The sequence below is a fragment of the Dermacentor andersoni genome, chromosome 8 (assembly GCF_023375885.2).
Source record: "Dermacentor andersoni chromosome 8, qqDerAnde1_hic_scaffold, whole genome shotgun sequence".
In the NCBI taxonomy this organism is placed as follows: domain Eukaryota; kingdom Metazoa; phylum Arthropoda; class Arachnida; order Ixodida; family Ixodidae; genus Dermacentor; species Dermacentor andersoni.
The window spans coordinates 118,064,893-118,082,495 of NC_092821.1; the positions used below are offsets into that span (position 1 = coordinate 118,064,893).

The 17,603-nt window shown below is 51.0% G+C and overlaps 1 protein-coding gene across 1 annotated transcript in view; it reads left to right on the forward strand.

Annotated features, from left to right (window-relative positions):
* LOC126529158 (ras GTPase-activating-like protein IQGAP1) overlaps positions 1 to 17,603 on the forward strand; it is a 35,400-nt gene that overhangs the window by 15,502 nt on the left and 2,295 nt on the right. The window contains exons 6-14 of the mRNA XM_050176754.3: positions 325 to 663; positions 1,546 to 1,865; positions 4,376 to 4,811; positions 5,664 to 6,278; positions 7,409 to 7,644; positions 8,357 to 8,528; positions 9,544 to 9,765; positions 10,322 to 10,555; positions 15,398 to 15,660. Coding sequence (XP_050032711.2) covers positions 325 to 663; positions 1,546 to 1,865; positions 4,376 to 4,811; positions 5,664 to 6,278; positions 7,409 to 7,644; positions 8,357 to 8,528; positions 9,544 to 9,765; positions 10,322 to 10,555; positions 15,398 to 15,660 — 2,837 coding nt within the window. The remainder of the gene's footprint in view (positions 1 to 324; positions 664 to 1,545; positions 1,866 to 4,375; positions 4,812 to 5,663; positions 6,279 to 7,408; positions 7,645 to 8,356; positions 8,529 to 9,543; positions 9,766 to 10,321; positions 10,556 to 15,397; positions 15,661 to 17,603) is intronic.

Consider the following 17,603-nt stretch of genomic DNA (forward strand, 5'->3'; position numbering starts at 1 on the left):
CCAAATGTGTGGAGCGAAGAAACGCAGAGCGTGTAAGACATGGTGACCAGGAGCGCTGCTCCCGTGCTCACACTGTACAAATATGGTTAATTGGCTGAATGATGGCTTAGCCTACAGCATTTACATACATACATACATACATACATACATACATACATACATACATACATACATACATACGCAGGTACGTAAAACTACAGCGGCTCGTGCATGTATTGAACCCCACTTCAAGCACTGGTAAGTCAAGTGCTTTCCATGGTGTGTCGTTTGCCGGCTGTTACGCCACGTCCGACCCACCGTGCACTCCGTGCGCATACATCGCAGGTGGCCGTGGAGGCCAGCAACATGTGCATCGGCCTGGCCACGCTCAACGTGGGCGTCTGCAACCAGAGCGTGGAGGACGTGCGAGGGGGCCTGGAGAGCCTGCGGGTGGTGCCGCTCTTCTGCGGCGACGACGCTGGCGCCATCGAGGCGTACACGCTCGGGCTGCGCGCCGTGTTCCTCGACAAGCGGGCCCCGTTCGCGTTCGCGCCCATCGAGTGGTTCGCCTACCTGGTGCGGCCGGGGCTCTTCTTCAACCTCAACGTGGTTCAGTTCCGGAGCGAGTGGTCGCCCACGCCCAAGGCCGACCACACGTCCTTCCTCTCGCTGGACGACGTGCGGGTAGGTGGCGACGCTCGTTTCTTCACCGTTACTCACTAGAGCGATGCGGTGGGACTGCCCGGTGGAGTGACTGACTGGATGAATCGTGGATTGACTGACTGATTGAACGATAGAATGACTGTCTGATTAAATAATGGAATCAATGACTTATTTAGTCATGGAGTGATTTAGTGATTGAGTCTTGGAATGACTGACAGTGATTGAACCATGGAAGAGTGACTGGCTGTTTGATCCAAGGAGGGACCGACTGATTGAACCATGAAGTGACTGACTGATTGAACCGTGTAGTTGGTTGTCGATTGAAATTTGGATTGGTTGACCGTTTGAATAACGGAGTAACTTTGTGATTGAACCATAGTGACTGAGTGGTTGAAGCATGTAGTGACGGACTGATTGAACCATGGAATGACTGACAGAGTGAATTAGTAGCTGACAGATTGAATAATGGAATTACTTACCGATTGAATCATTGAGTTATTCAATCAATAGTGACTGATAATCACAGTAAATAATCAGAAAGTGGTTTTGGCACATAAAACCCCAAAATTTGATTTCTTTTAATTTTTATCAAGTGCGCACAAAGCAGAATGGAGACGATGCAGCAGTTCGCGCTGAGCAAGCGAAATAAATCTCGGGCTTCCTTCCGAAACCACGTTGCTACGACCACGCGGTTTATAAGTGCCTGCCTCGTCAGTTGTCGGACTGGTTTATTGATTAACTTATCGGGTTTACAGTCCAGAACCAACACATAGGCGATGGGAGACGCCGTGGCGTCGCTTCCACCTGGCGCTCTTCTTGATGTGTACCTCTACTAAGAGTTTGCAGATCCGCCGAAAGTTCTTCCCGTGCCGCGAACCCGCTACATCATTTTTTCCCTCACAGGCCGTCGTCCTGAAAGTGAACGAGCGCCTGGAAGAGGCCCGCATCGTGGCCCAGCTGTCTCCGATGATCACCCAGTTCCAGGCCCGCGCCCGCGGGTTCCTCATTCGCAGCGCTGTGCGCGAACAGTACGCCTTCTACTGCGAGCACCTGGACGACATCGTGCGTCTGCAGTCGTGGTTTCGGGCAGTACGGCAGCGCCGGCGCTACCGGCGGATGCTGTACGAACTAGAGGCTCTGGTGCCGTTCATTGTGCGGCTGCAGTCCTACGCGAGAGGGTTCCTGGCCCGGAGGAAGGTCTTGGAGCTCTACGAGCACTACAAGTGAGCTTTTCGTCGACAGCGCGCCGCGTTTTTGCGCAGGTGCGCGGTCTGTGCGCGGTACTTGCGATGTCCCCCACAAAAGATGCGCGCGTGTGTGCCTGCGTGCGTGCGTAGCCACCGACGGATGTGTGTCTACCTTGACGCTAGTCTCTCCGCAACACAAGGTCCTTGTGGGGAGAAGCCTTCTGCGGGAGTTCTTTTCGTTTATTTATTCTTTTGTTTTGTCCCGTCTATGTTGGAGTCATTTGCGTACACGCGCACTCGATGAAGCTGCCGCTTAAATTAAGATGTGCAGCAAATCCAATGAGTTGGAATCTGTATACAGCGAAGCTTTGTGTGAGGGCATAATGAGTTGAAACACGCACGCATGCACGAACGCGCGCGCGCGCGCGCGCACACCCACACACACACACACACATGCGGACGCACATAAATTATAGCGAGCCTTTCGTTAAGCGTAGTTAGTAGTGACTAATAGCGAGTACGACGGACGTCTTGAATGCATCATGGTTTCAGAAGCAGCATGCATATACGTATACGTAGCGCAATTCGAATCTCTTCTACCGGCAAGAAGTGTTTACTTCCTCATTACCGTGCAGCCGCAGATGCGCGAAGGCGAGCTTCCTGGTCATCTTCTTTTATTTCCCCCCGCATGACCGTCGCTGCCGCGGATGTGCGGAGGCGAGCGTCATCTGGTGGTGGTACAAGGAACTCAGCGGCGCGTGCGGCGCGCGTACTTCGCGGTGATTGATTGGCCTATTCGACGAGGGAACAGCCAGGTGGAGCCACGGTCACGAATCCCGGCGAGATTCGCAAAAAAAAAAAAAAAACATTCGGTTTTAAAATGGTAACCGTCATTACAAATACATCCGCACCAGTCGAAATCCAACATGGATCCTTATATTCTTGGGCCGGCGTTCAAGCAATTTTATCGTCAAAACACCGTTTATGTGCATGCTCAGGGATGCACTAATTGGAGTTGTCATATATGCTTGAAATCGGTTGTCAACCATCTCTCATTCTGCAGGACCGTACCGGACTTCGTAAAAGAATCCCCAGTCTCGACTTGACCTTCCAAGAGCTGAGACAGCCATCTGTACTGTACAGTGGTCTAGCGAGCCGCGTAACCCACAAACAGCACCGGTACAAATAATACAGATGTGTGTGTGAGGTGCACGCCGCAACACCCGAAAGCTCCTTGAATGTGTCTATTTTTCGCAGTCCTGGTCAGTTGCCAGGTTGAGTCAGTGTATTATTAGGATGCAGTGTTATCCTGCTGTTGCAATAGCAATTATATGGACATTCCAAGCAAAATTCCACCATCGGCGTCGCCTTGAGGTTCCGTATAAAGTCCAAGTACGATAAGGTCGCAGCCGCGCAGCGTGTGACGTAGGGGCGCGCTACGATCTCAGAGGCAATCTGCGCTGGGTTCGAAGGCTACCTGACCTGAGATAGCTGTATATGATGGCTTTGTGTACGCCGTGCTCTCGCGCGCCTAGTTCTCGTTGAAACGAGAGGCTGCAGGAAAGAGAATTCGCTCGCTGCTGCTGCCGCGCTTCCTCGTGCCAGCGTTCTGACAGGGAGTGTCCGCGGTCATCGAGTGAGATGTGTTCGTATTTGCCTGTGCGCGCGTGGCACAGTGTTTGTTAGTTTAGGTAGCAAGCGGATATCTACAGCAGTTTATACAGCTCGTAAAACTACTCATTACTGCGCATAGATGTCTAATACTCTGCTATCAACCAGTACTTCGCCTTTCGGCCGAAAGTGTTACCTTCTTTATTCTGTAAGTGGAACAGCGCATGGCAAATGTAAGTCACTTGATTTTAAGAAAACTGACTTCGACATTCATCAACGGAAAACGCCCACTGCGTTTTTTCGTATGTACGGCGGGCCTCACGTAGATCATGCAAGTGAATTTCGTTAGCGTGGTCGTGGCGTGACTTTTTCCTGTAAGTTGAATTCCAGTAACCGTAAGCTCGATTTAATTTGTGATAAAAGGAGATAAAAATAGTGCTAGCTTACAACCTACACATCAGACCTGTCTTTGAATACGTTTCAGTGGTCCGGTGACCGAGTATTACATGACATTACCACCTATGCCTGTAACGTCCCCGTCTCCATAAAACTCTTCCCTCGTTTTTTCTACCAGTACTCTAAACGTCTCTTGCTTAGCTCGACCACTAACCAGTTAACTTTCCCATGAGCTTTGAATCCCAGCGTCTCTGGGAGGTGGACGTTCGGTATACGATTCTTACTGGGCGAATATCTTGGCAGTTCATTACAATGTGCTAAGTCGATTCCATACTTTTGCTACAGCCCGCACATGCCCCGTCTTGTCTCTAATGTTCCTTTCTAGCTTACCAATATATATCGTCAGGAGTTCGTGGCTTTTTTTTGATATTGTAGAACGGTAATTCACTAATACACCGGAACTTGTTCACTTTTCTCTCGTCAAGGCTTTTCCTTGAGTATAGCCCCCATAAGTTTCTTCTTTTTTATCCTTCGAACAGAGACCGGCAAGACGTGGTGACGTTCGTGCAGACTCGGTACCGGGGTCACCGGGCGCTGCGCGACTACCAGCTGCTGACCAGGGCGACGCCCACGGTGCCAGTGCTCCAGCGGTTCCTGCACATGCTGGACATCAGCGAGCACGACCTGTCCGAGGAGATGGAGCTGCAGAAGGTCAAGGAGAAGGTGGTGGCCACCATCCGGCACAACCAGGCCCTGGAGAAGGAGGTCTTCCAGATGGACATCCGCATCGGCCTCCTGGTGCGCAACTGCATCACCCTCGAGGACGTCATGAGCCACGGCGCCAAGAAGAGGGACACCGCGCTCGCGGCCGTCAAGTCCGACTGGCTACACACCTCGGGTGGCGGCCTGACGGCACTCAGTCGTCGAAGCAGGCAGAGGCTGGAGGCGTACCAGCACGTCTTCTACTTGCTCCAGGTCGGTGGCGTGTGTGTGTGCGCGCGCGCGCAGTCCGGCTGTCACATGAGGACAACGCGTTCTTTAGATATATATATATATATATATATATATATATATATATATATATATATATATATATATATATATATATATATATATATAACACTTTCTTTATCTTTTCTGCAACTGTTTTCGACGCTGAAGCAAGCAGTGTGCAAGAAAGGGCCGATGAGCATTTTTCTGCTAATGGACAGTAGTCAGATAGTTCCTTTTGTCCTTGGTCTCGAGAAGGGCTTTGACCGACTTGCCTGCCAACACTTCGATGTGTAGCTCTTTCTGGCCGCCTTCAAGTTAATCATCCAACGAATAGCTTCGCCATATGTTCCCCATTTGTGCGTGTCCTATCGCCAGTCGTAGATCGATCAACTGGCTGAGTTGAAGATCGTGGAGTAGAGACCGTATGTAGTCGCACGTCTTTGGCAGTGAAGCCGTATCGACGGAGCACAGATAAAGGCTGCTGAGCGGGTCAACATCCTGCGATTACATCTCGCCACTTCTGGCGTCATTACATTCATATATATTCAAGTTAAACGGTTGCCATTAGCACTGAGCCTATAATGTAGCCACGCACGCAATGAATAAAGTAAGAATGACATAGTTATTATAACACCGAACATCACTGGAGAATGCAAAACGTAAAGCTGCTGTTTCCTCAAGGTAGACGTGCTGATATCTCTGGACTTTTAACGCCGATACAAAATTGTTGGAGTGCTTTTGGAAATCGCGAGCGTCGCACAGATGGCGAATTCGCTCGTTTGACAGACGCCTAGACTGCTATTCTTTTTTTTTTATTGTCTTTGTCTTTACCAGGTCGACCCCCACTACCTGGCCAAGCTGATCTTCGTCATACCGCTGGCCATGGCCAACAACTTCGTCGAGTCGGTCATCTACTCGGTCTACAACTACGGATCGACGCCGCGCGACGAGTACCTGTTGCTGCGGCTCTTCCGGTTCGCCCTGCAGGAGGAAGTGCGCTCCAAGCTGGAGAAGCCCTCGGACATACTGCGCGGGAACCCGCTGGTTGTGCGCATGGTGGTCGGCTTCTTCCGCACCCGCGGGGGCCACAACTGCCTCGAGCTGCTGCTCTCGCCGCTGGTCAAGGGGGTGCTCGACGACAAGGAGCTCAAGATCGACCTGAACCCCGTGGACATCTACAAGAAGTGGGTGAACGACACCGAGACCACGTCGGGCAAGCCCAGCGGCCTCAAGTACGAGGTCACCGAGGAGGAGGCGCTGCAGCACAACGAGGTCTACAAGATGCTGCACACCTCGGTCATCCAGCTGGAGAACAAGGCCAAGATGTTCGCGCGGACCATAGCGGAGAGCAAGAACAAGATTCCGTACGGCATGCTCTATCTCTGCAAGGTCCTCAAGAAGGCCCTGGAAGAGAAGTTCCCCGAATCGGCGGGAGAGGAGATCACCAAGGTGACCCGTAGCCACTGTGATGTACATTTGGAGTGATAAACGGTGGACGAACAAGAGGGACGCCCAGCCTGGAACCAACGTTTCGACCTTGAGGGACTTGTGTGCTGTTGTCGCCGCGGAAGAAGATAATCCCCTTGTTGAAACGTCGGCTCCAGGCTTGAGCTTCCCTTGTTCGACCGATCTTAGTCGCTTCAAGTTTCGAGTTCCTATGACCCCTTTGCTCGCGTATGCACTTGGCAGTGTGGGCACGTATAAATTGCTTTGCAAGGAAAATAAGCTTCTAAAAAAAAGGAAATGCAGTCGAGGTTGGTAGATGATTAAATGGCCGGAGAAGAGTTAAGTATTTTGAAAACATGGCATGGTATTGCCTAAATTTGGGCAGTGGTAAACGAGAGTTCCTTCGGCGCGACCTTTGTCTCTCGGTGAAAGTAAATATGCTGATAATGTTGAAGAATATGTGATCGTCGCTACTTGTTTGCGTGAGACTCGGTGTTGCTTCTGTGCGCAGTCCTATATAAATGTGTGCAATGCACAGTTTAAAGTTAACAAGAACAGCCCATCGCGGAGGAGCACCGATTCCCACACAAAGAAATGACAATGGTCACCGATCCATTGTCGCAGTTTGTGCGTACGTCGCGTGCTACCCGACCTTGTTGTGGGCATGATTTTGTGAGGTTTTTGCTGCTTCCAAGCATCTCCGCGTGCTCTCGAGAGCATGCAGAACTATCCCATTAAGCGAGTTCAGAGCCGTAGGCACCCACCGTGGTGGATTAGTGGCTTCGGTGTTGCGCTGCTAAACGCGAAGTCGCGGGATCGAAATCGCGGCCACGGCGTCCTCATTTGGATGGGGGCTAAATGCAAAGACACCCGTGTACTCAGATTTAGGTGTACGTTAATGAATTCCAGGTAGTTCTAAATTAAACCGGATTCCCCTCACTACGGCGTGCCTCATGATCAGATCATGGTTTCGGCACATAGAATCCCATACTTTAATTTTAAGTTTTAGAGTCGTAGGAATCGCTGAAGTGCAGTTATTTCTTTAAGCAACGGAGAGCGCACGCATATTGCGGCACTGGCGCGGACACAGCTGACGCCCGATTCGTTCAATGCCCTTTTTCGGGGGGATTCAGGTCATCGGGAACATCCTGTACTACCGCTACCTCAACCCGGGCATCGTGGCCCCGGAGTCGTTCGGCGTCGTCAAGCTGGAACCCGAGTGCCCCGTGACCAACGTGCAGAGGCGCAACCTGGGCAACATCTCCAAGATCCTCAGTTCGGCCACGTCAGGGGCGCCGTACCGCCAGAAGCACGCCTACCAGATACGCCTCAACAACCTCATCGAGTCCTGCAGGGAAATCCTCCACAGGTATATGCGGGCGTGTTTGCCACACTATCTACAACGATAGAAGTAATCTTCGTTAGTACTTTATATACATATGCCGCAATCGTTCACTGGGATCCATGAGTCGATGCCTTAACTCAGTTTCAGTGGCGTTGCAGTGTAAGGCAGGTTCCGGACTATACGACCGCAGAAACGGCCGTATACGAAAATTTTAATACGCATTGGAAAAAAAAAACCCAAGTTGGTTGATATTTATCCCTAGTCTTTCGGTGCGGTGCCTGTCAGACCATGCGCGTGTAAAGCTTTGGGACAATAAAGTTGACCAGGCGGCTCTCTCATTTCTGGGCGCCCTTGAATGCATTCGAATTTAGTTCGCACCGTGGACTTTCGAGTCTTATAAGCCATCTGCTCCTGTGAGGCCGAAACTTTTATACACATTTATCATGCCGTTTCAAGCAGTATTGCTCTTTGAAGCTGGTGCTCGGTATGTATTTCAAGATTACGCATGACTGCCTTGCGTGTGCGTTTCTCTGCAGTGCAGCAGTGTTCTGTAAGGACGAAGGCAACCCCCATCGCGATCTCAGCAAAGCGTGCTGACGGGGGGCAGCAAGAGATCATTGAACGGGGTTTGCGATGTGCGTATAGCCCTTGCCGTGGTCCCGCCTTGTCGGGGGACATCCGCACTCTTCAGAGTGCGTCGTTCTCTCTCTGTGTGTGTAATTCCTTCGCGGCGCAGGTTCTTCATGGATGCGTGCGAAGTGTCGGAGCCCGAGGATCGGTTCAACGTGGACAGCTACTCGGAGGCCACGTACATCACGCCGCCCACCATCACGCTCACGGCCCTCGAGCTGCGAAGCACGCACAGGTTGCTGTTGGAGCACGAGGACGACATCGCGCCGGATCCCAAGGTGCTCGGGGCGGGAATCTTAAGGCAGCTGCGTTGTGGGCTCGCAGGAAGCGGGAAAAATCAAGAGCTCTTGTAATGGAGAACTGAGTGCCTTTCTTCAGTGGATTCTATATAGTCATCCCATTCAACCCTTTTCGTGTGAATAAGCTGTCAAGAATTTGCTTCCCAGCAACATTTGGTTCCTCGCGTACAATGATACAAGACACACGCGTTGCATTGAGACGTTAAAACACATTCAGTCAACCAAAGTCAGCAGCCGGCATTTGCTGTATATGATCTATCAAGCTCGGCTAAATCGAAAGTCTGTTAAAAATTCAACTTGACCGTCCAGCTGTTTAACCTAAATTATTAATGATCTTGATTGTTCTATTCATATAGGAGGTTGTGGCCAAGTGCTGCACCAGGGTGGCCAATCCTTCTCTGGTGAGGGAGTGCGTTACCGGTTCTGGTTACCGGGATCAGGCCGCACTCCAGGCCTGTTTATGCAATTTTATCAACACGCGGATTTTTTTTATCTGGTGGAAAATTGCGCGGTACAGGGATTTGAAACACGACCCTCTATCTCTACGCCATCGCTAGATAACCGATGGTTATTAAGGGTTACAGACTTGATTCCAAGAGAAGGGAAGCGTTGCAGGGGGCGGTAGAAAGTTAGGTGGGCGGATGAGATTAAGAGGTTTGCAGGGAGAACGTGGCCACAATTGGCACATGACCGGGGTAGTTGGAGAAGTATGGGAGAGGCCTTTGCCCTGCAGTGGGCGTCGCCAGGCTGATGACGCTGATGCTGATGATGATTAATGATCTTGTTGTTCGTCGTCTGAAGCGCCATTCGCTCTTCACTTGTCCTTAAATATATACGGGGGAGTGGTGGAGGCGCCTTCATTAGTTCGTTAATTGCTCTATACACATCTACTTTTTGGCAACCGATTCGGTCTGCGGTATAGAGTACACTATTCGACTGACGACCTTCATTACCGGCCGCATACTTACCGAACGGCGCGCCGTTCTCTTCCAAGGATCCCCTGCACGTCCTCCTGGAGGACCTCGGTCCCGAGCCGACGCTCGAGGACCTGGTTGGTGGCGGAGGCACTTCGGCAGACACCATGGATGTGGGCGTACTGTCTTCGGCCAAGGTATCTCTGTCCCTGTACGGAAAGTTCTCGGAAGAGGAGGAAGACGTCCCCGAGACCGACCAGCTGCTCAGGGACACCAAGTACATGCTCGTCGAACTGCTCAAGGTCAGTGCTTTGACGTGGGCAGAATACGTAACACTTTTTTTTTTTTTTGTACTGAGAATTTCGCAAGCGTTATTTACAACTCGTCGTCCAAATAATCTGTTGCCCTCTATGCTAACAAACGAAGACACGAAGGACAGCACAGGGTAAATTACTTGTACTTACTAATTGAATTTAAACAATGATAAATTAATGGCAACGAAACTGGATGAAAAAACAACTTGCCACAGGTGGAGAGCGATCCCACGTCCTCGCACTACGCGTTCCCCACCTGCGGCAAGTTTTGTTTCTTTCGTCCACTTTCATTTGCCATTAATTTATCATTTCATAAAATCAATTAGTAAGTGCAGGTAATTTCCCCTACGTTGTCCTCGGTGTCTGTGTTTGTAGGCTTCTCGTGATATGATTAATAAAAACCTGGCTCCTCGGTTAACCGCCTTTCTTCTCGTTCTTTATATATATATATATATATATATATATATAGTAATTGTCCTAACTCGCGACCCTTGCTTCCGAACCTCGTCGTCGGCAACCGCGCGTGTGGCCGCTCTCGCCGCAGGTTCTCCGGCACGCGCGCACCGTGGACGAGATCCTGCACGAGGAGGCCGGGCCCGAGCTCGAGCGCGCCTTCCTCGAGGCACAGCAGGCGACTGTGCGGCTTCCCAAGACGTCCACCGCGAGCCTCTTGGGGCGCCGCAAGTACGGCTCCCTGTCCGCCTTCCGCAAGGCGCTGCTGCGCAACTTGGACATGCTGGAAGGGCGCGGCATTGCCAGGGCCGATGACGACTATCAGGTGAGGAGGCGGCCAGATATATATATATATATATATATATATATATATATATATATATATATATATATATATATATATATATATATATATATATATATATTAGGTGAAGACGGAAGCGGCTTGCGTACGCGAGAACTGGGGCGACGCTACTGCGCATGCGCAGCCCCGACGTGCTCTGCGCATGCGCAGAGCCGTCGCCCCCCAGTTCTTGCGTTGTTTGCGCATGCGCAGTACCGTTGGGCTCCAGTTCTTGCGTACGCAAGGCGCTTGCGTCCCCTAAGCTAAAACTCTCTACTATCGACATCCCGGTGCTGGGGCGCCCGCACACATATTTGAGCTGCGCTGACGATGCGTGGCTTTCGCACGTGTGTACATTGCTACGAGGCGCTGTCAGCGATGGAGAGAAAGAAAGCGACGACGCCCGGTGACGTTCGTGTGGTTCGGTAGCCATCTTGAGTGACATTCGAAGCGTCCTTCTGTACATAACCCGCAAATATATTATACGTCTTTTCCTACTCGTAACAATATCAAGTCTGTTATAAGTTGATGGTTCACCTTGCAGTCCGTGACGGGCATCCAAAGTTGACAGAAAGTGAGATAAAGAGGACGCGATTGTTTTCTTTTTTTTTTTCATTTCATACGCAAATTGACCATTAATGAACCGAATGAGAAAAAAAAAAAAACGATTCGACATTCCCCGAACATTTGAACGGCAGAAATCGGGACAGAGAGCCGTATACAGAAAGTTTAAAGCTATACGATACCTTATGCACCAAAGTTTCTCAGGAGGCTTGCTCTTCGTTTTTTTTCGCGACAAACATCGTAAGCTTAACCTAAATGAGCAAGCAAGCGAGCGAACACGCGAAAAGGCTTAGCTGAGGTTTACTATCAGTGTGGTTCAGTATCATAACCATAAGTACCATGTCGTATAAGTTCAGGCAACTTGCAGCAACTCGAGTAATCAATCTAGTATAATCAACTTTTTGAACAAAAGAACAGATACGATCGAGTGCCATGTCAGCAATTCAGTTCGACGGAGATAGGCTGACAAACTCGTGTGTAATCGTCAGCACCTTTCAGTGATTCTCTGCAACGCACACACACTTACTTCCCTTATTATTCTTGTCATTTAGAACATCTACACAACATACAAAACGAGGCGCTTTGCATAATTAAGTTTTCTTGTTATAATGCGCACATGAATCTAATTTTTAACAACCCATTAAATATATCATTACTCAGTAGCTTGCCACTAGAGCCTTCTACATAATATTTAACCGTAATATGTAGTTTTCTTTTTATAGGTCCGAATTCACTTAATCAACCCAAATAATACAATATTTGCCCTGAAATATAACATGTTATTGCCTGCAACTCATAGCAACTGTCGGCAACAAACTGTCGGGTATGCTGTTTTGAAACTGCGGAGCTCGCCCCCCGTCGATGTCAAACGAGTGTAATGTACATTTTTTCTTCAACTGTTGTCTGTATAGATACATGAAAAATTGGTAATACGTTGTCATGCATCACTCTGTACTAGCATTCCTTTTTTTTCGATTCACCTAGATTTTTCAAAATTTATTTTGCTATATGTGATACGACTACTACAACTGCTCGTACGCTATTGATATTCATTTGTTTGCAGTAGTTAATCATAGTAAGTCCCATTTCAGTATTATAATCTGGAACCTGTATCTTATACTATTCTACCATGTAAATATGTTCAAAATACTACCACTACTACTACTTACCACTTATTATTACTTACTACTTACTACTTATTGTTACTACTACTTACTGCTACTTCCTATTACTTCCTACTAAGCTAGCGGTCGCCTCTCGCTTGCATACGCCGCAACTGAGCTCTGCCGCGGCATGCCTCGTTCGTGGAGCGAGAATTGGTTGATAAGGCAAAACAAAGGGCTGCTGCTCGCACCGTAACGTAACGTTCACACTGGGGAACCCGGCGTCTACAGCGAACGGAATGCTCCTGCCGCCGAAATTCGCGTTGTGCACACTGCTTGCCCACCGCGCCGCCGGAACGCGATACAGAGCCATCTGCCGTGTAGGACGCTAACCTCCAAGCAAGCGCGGGATATCTCTCAGAGACGTGGACACCCGACCTCTAAAAGACTGGATCGCACCGCAAGCAGATGCCACCAGAAGGATTAACGCTTTGCTGTCCTTTGTGTAGGAGGCAGGCATCCTTCCTTTCACCTGATCCCTTATACCCCTATCTTAGTCGACGGGCCATCCCTTCTAATAAATGTTTCAATCAATCAATCGATCAATCAATCAATCGAACAATCAATCAATCAATCAATCAATCAGTCAATATCCCGGATGTTCCCGCGACACGAAACTATAGAGGGTACTGGAATGGGGGAGTGGGTCCAGCGGACGGTTTGGCAAGCGCCGAGGGTGTTTGCAAAAACGCTGCGACGCTGCCGTCACCTTCTCCTGAAGCTTCGCCTGTTTCGGCAGCGCCCATTGGCTGAGACGAGCTCACGGGCCGAGTGGCTGTCGTCTGCTTGTCGTGTCGTTAGCATTGTTTCCGTCACTCTTTCTCCATTTTATTGACTGCAGGTCGGCGGGGAAGAAAGTCACTGTTTCCGCCACCGAGTATCAGAACTATAGATGCAGAGTGAAACGCCTGTGAAAGCTCCGTGCAGCTGAGGTTGGGTCTCCGACGCGACTGCCTCCGACCGGCGTGCGGAGCCGCTCGTGATGGCGACGGTGGCGCCAGTAATTTTTTAATAAAAAAAAATCGTCAGAGGAGAACCCGCCGTGGACCTAGTCCCCCTTTCTAGTACACCCTGTAGAAACTGCGCAGTTATCTCCGCTCGGGTAGAGTTCGCGTGTTTTTGTTTTGGCCTCTTCATCACTGCTTGCAACGACAATAACAAACCCTGAGGAAGAGGAGGCAGCATTTCTAGGCCTACTGGCAAGCACCTATCTGCCGATGCGTGACGAGCAGAAGCATTCGGCGAAGGGACGCCGCCACCGGCGTTGGTGGGTTCGTGCTGCTTTGCAAGAGCGCGCGTACCTTGGTCACGCCACCTCGTCAGGTCGCTTAGTCCTTGTGCTTCGAGTGGTACTTGTCGAAAAAGACGGAGCGGTTACGCACCAATTCGATGAGCATTTCCGAACGCGTTCGAAGACTACGATATGACGAGCGCGTCGGTCTTGGCCGCCATCTTTACAATTGCTGAAACGCACTCCGATTGGTACGCGGTGAGGTAATCCGGCGGAAGCTGCCGCAAAAATCGGTTCCGGGAGCGATCGGCGCGGAAGGGGATAATCCGGCGGATCTCGCCGCCGCCGAACTGGGTTCCGAGCCGCTCCGGAGGCCGAATGCCTCAGTGTGAACGCGTAACTGTCTGACGAGCGGTCGACGCTCGTGCATCGGTCAGCAGTGTGGGGACAGGGGGAAAAGGGACAGAAATATGACAGGGATGGGAATGAAGATCCCCTTGATTAGTAATGTCGCGCGAGCGTCGACCGCACTAGAGTCACTGTATATGCTATATACAGTAACAATAGACCGCACGGCGTGCCAGCGGCCTCCCTCGCCATTGTCTGCCGTTACACACGTGGTCTTTCGCAGTTTGGGGCCTCATTGAATCATTTTTCAAGGAGGAGACAACGGGGCAGTCAAACCGCACGTCACCGTCGCGCCAGTTCGCCGCCGGCCACCCACGCCTGCTTCCGTGGTCTCTATACACCGGAGCGTTTCCCCTGCGGAAGCAGCTCGGCTCGCCAGGGGCCCCGCGGCTGGGCGTCGCCGGTTTTGCAGTCTCCGCTGCAGATGGGGCTAGCCCGGCCATTGTGCTTTGGAAGCGGCACGCTGGTACAGCTAGCGTGCGCAAGCGGTTCAGGCCGCGGGGAGTAATGCAAACGCGGGAGGAGAAACATTCACGTTTCGCCGCGAACTGCTGGGCACGATTGCAAGGAGCAGGAAATGCGGCGAATGAAAGGTGAAATGCTCTGCGTGTGCTCGCGCGGCATTCGAATTATACTAGTTGTCTCTGTCTGCATGGGCTCCTTTCCGTTTCGAGTTAAGTGCACAGCACCAGTAGATAGATCACCCCTGTGCATTGTCATTGACTTGGAAGATGCACCGACTGTCACAAGTCAACGTTCTAGGGATGCAAATCCTATACGGGCGTGTATATATTTGCCACCTTACTTCGAGGTCAGAAAGACGCGGCCAAAGTTATATTGTCCTTATTTCCTTTTTCTTTTTTGCGCACATCACGCTGACAATAGATACCATTAACCAGCTATAGTCCTTATGAGAATAGGAACATGAATCCTTGTTTTAATTACCGCTTTCTCATTGGCCGTGGCCTTGTTTTCAACAATAGCAAAGGCTATGGATGAGCGCGATGATGCGCAAGACTATACACATTGACTGTAGAGTCGTACTGCTGGCGTTTACTACACTTGCACTGCTATAGCGCAGTGTTTGTGCTCGTGTGCAGCCCGTGCGCAATGTCTCGAGTGTTTCGGCCCACGTGATCGCGCTGTGGGTGCGACGGCAAGCCGGGAGAACTCTGGAATACCTTGATGCGCACTGCCTTCCTGCACCGCTCAGTGTTAAACATCACGTGATCTGCCGAGTTGTCGCAATTTCCGGGCAAGTTTCGTCTCGATGTCGTTTTATTCCTGCTATAGTCGTTGGGAAGCGCGTCCTGGGCCGGCACCGATATGAGCCAGTGCTTGGGGTCTACAGACCACAGAGTGAGCTCTCTTCGGGCGGAAGGGCAGCTCATCAGTGCTTATGGAGTTGGACGCGTGCCTCCCAGTAACTTGCCTTCACTCTTTCCGACGAACTCGCAGGCCCTGATGAGCAGCATCGCGACGGACATCCTCCAGAAGCGCAACCACCGCGTCAACCGCAAGAGGGAGCTGGCCAACCTGGTGGACACGCAGCGAAAGCTGGACGTCAAGACGTGCTACTACGAGGAGACGCTGGACTACTACCAGAGGTACGTGAACGCCTGCCTGGCCAACCTGTCGGCGGGCAAGTCCAGGCGGCAGTCCATCGGTCCTGGCGTCGCCGGACAGTCGGCCGGAGACATTCAGCACCTCAAGCCACTCAAGTGAGCCTCGCGCCATGTTACTCCAGCGGTCAAGTGGGCATACGTGTATACGCTTCCGACGCCGAAGCCTTTCTATGGGCAACCAGCGCTGAAACTTCGCGTGCGAGCGGCAGTACCACACAGCTATATAGAGAGCGGGCGAAACCGTTTTCAGCAGCACATGCTGCGATTTCCCGTCTTCGAATTCACCGCTCGTCTTGAGGCGCAAGTGCCCGGTTACTTTTCTGACTTGGAACATCCTTGCTAGATAGGAGGTAGAAGAGCATGCGCTCCTACGCGCATGGCCACGGACAGAGCTTGGCTGGATTCATCGGGCTCATGCAAACGTTCACACAGGCGCGCGTCTGTTACAGTTCAATATTGCGCGCCATTTTCGTGGCTTCACATATTTAGTTGCACACTCAAACTGCCGCAGCTCCTCCTGGACAGCGCTGGTTCCCCATACTCCGTGTCATTGTTGAGCTTTAGGAATAGGAGACCCAAAGTTAGAAGACGCCATCGGCCATGCGCACAAAACCGAAATAGAGTGGCCACAAAAGAGCGCAAGCGAGTTTCGGTTTTTGCTCGCTTGGAGGCGCTATTTCTCCGTGTAGTGCAGTGAAGGCTTTGTAGGGCCCGTTTCGACCAGTCGCTAACGACAGCCGGCTGCGTGTTCCAAAGAGTGGAGGACGACGGTTCGCCAATTGTGCACCATTGACGCCTCCATTCAGTCGGCTTTGCGCAGAGGGCGATCAGCGGCGGACATTGGAGGAGCGGTTCTGGATGTCTACTAACAGCAGCGCAAGGACGCGGTGACACCCAGATAAAGAAGCACACAGCACAGGCCGCTCTGCCACAATGAGCGCCAACCAACTCGCCGAATTGAACACCTAGTTAAGTTTATTGCGATAGCAATTATATGGGCACTCCAGGCGCATTTCCGCCGTCGCCGTGATGTTCCTACTAAGCTCAAGTGCGATAACATCGTGGCCGCGCGCCCTATGCTGTATGTGCGAGTGAAAGCTTGTGAAAAGGATGGTGGCTCGATCTCGCGCGCGCTAGAGAGGAAGGTGAGGAGGACGCAGCATAGAAGACGCGCGCGAGGCACCGGTGGGGGCGGGGGGTTCCGGCTCCAGCAGCGGCTGCTTAGGGCGCGGCCGAGCGGGCCCTACCTTGAAAGCGATCTGTCGTATGGACAGATTCTAGGTGTGCGCTCGTTCTCGCCGCTTACTTCTCGTTGGAGCGAGAGGCAGCACGAAGATCAATTCGCTCGCTGCTGCTGCCGCGCTTCCTCGTGCCAGCTTTTTGACAGCGAGTGTCCGCGGTCATCGAGTAAGATGTGTTCATGTTTGCCTGTGCGCACGTGACACCATGTCATGCTTGTTGAATGCTTACAAGTTTATACGGCCGATAAACTACTATCGTTATTTCGTATGTCTGTCTAATAATTTGCTATCGCAATCGACGCTTCGCCTTTCGGCAACACTTCTACTTATTGGGTTTTATGTGTATAGTTGGCGCGACAAGCAACTCTGTCGATGCATGTGCAACATTCATGAAGTTAGTGCATGGCCTTCGAGATCGAGCTGTCTAAGCGTCATCGACTTTTCTTTACGGGAGTGCAGCATCATTGATAACTGCATGCTTTTCCCTAATATCGGTTATACATGACCAACTTTGCAGTGGGTAGGCAAGTGTTGCCATAATACCTGGGATACGTGAGCTTTGCGATACTTCAGTTGTAGGCGAATGTTAACATTCTTCGGGAGCCGTGAGCTGTCTTATAACGGGTGCTGTATAAGTTAAGTTATATATAGCTTCGCTTACCTGACAAGCGTGTGTTTGTGACAAGCTTGTGCGACCTGTGCTTTGTTCAGAGACTTGGGAGGCAGACCAACGGCACCATTGTTGTTCATTCAGTACGCCTGGGAATGTTGCCACCGGTCAGCCCAAGCAGACAGCCA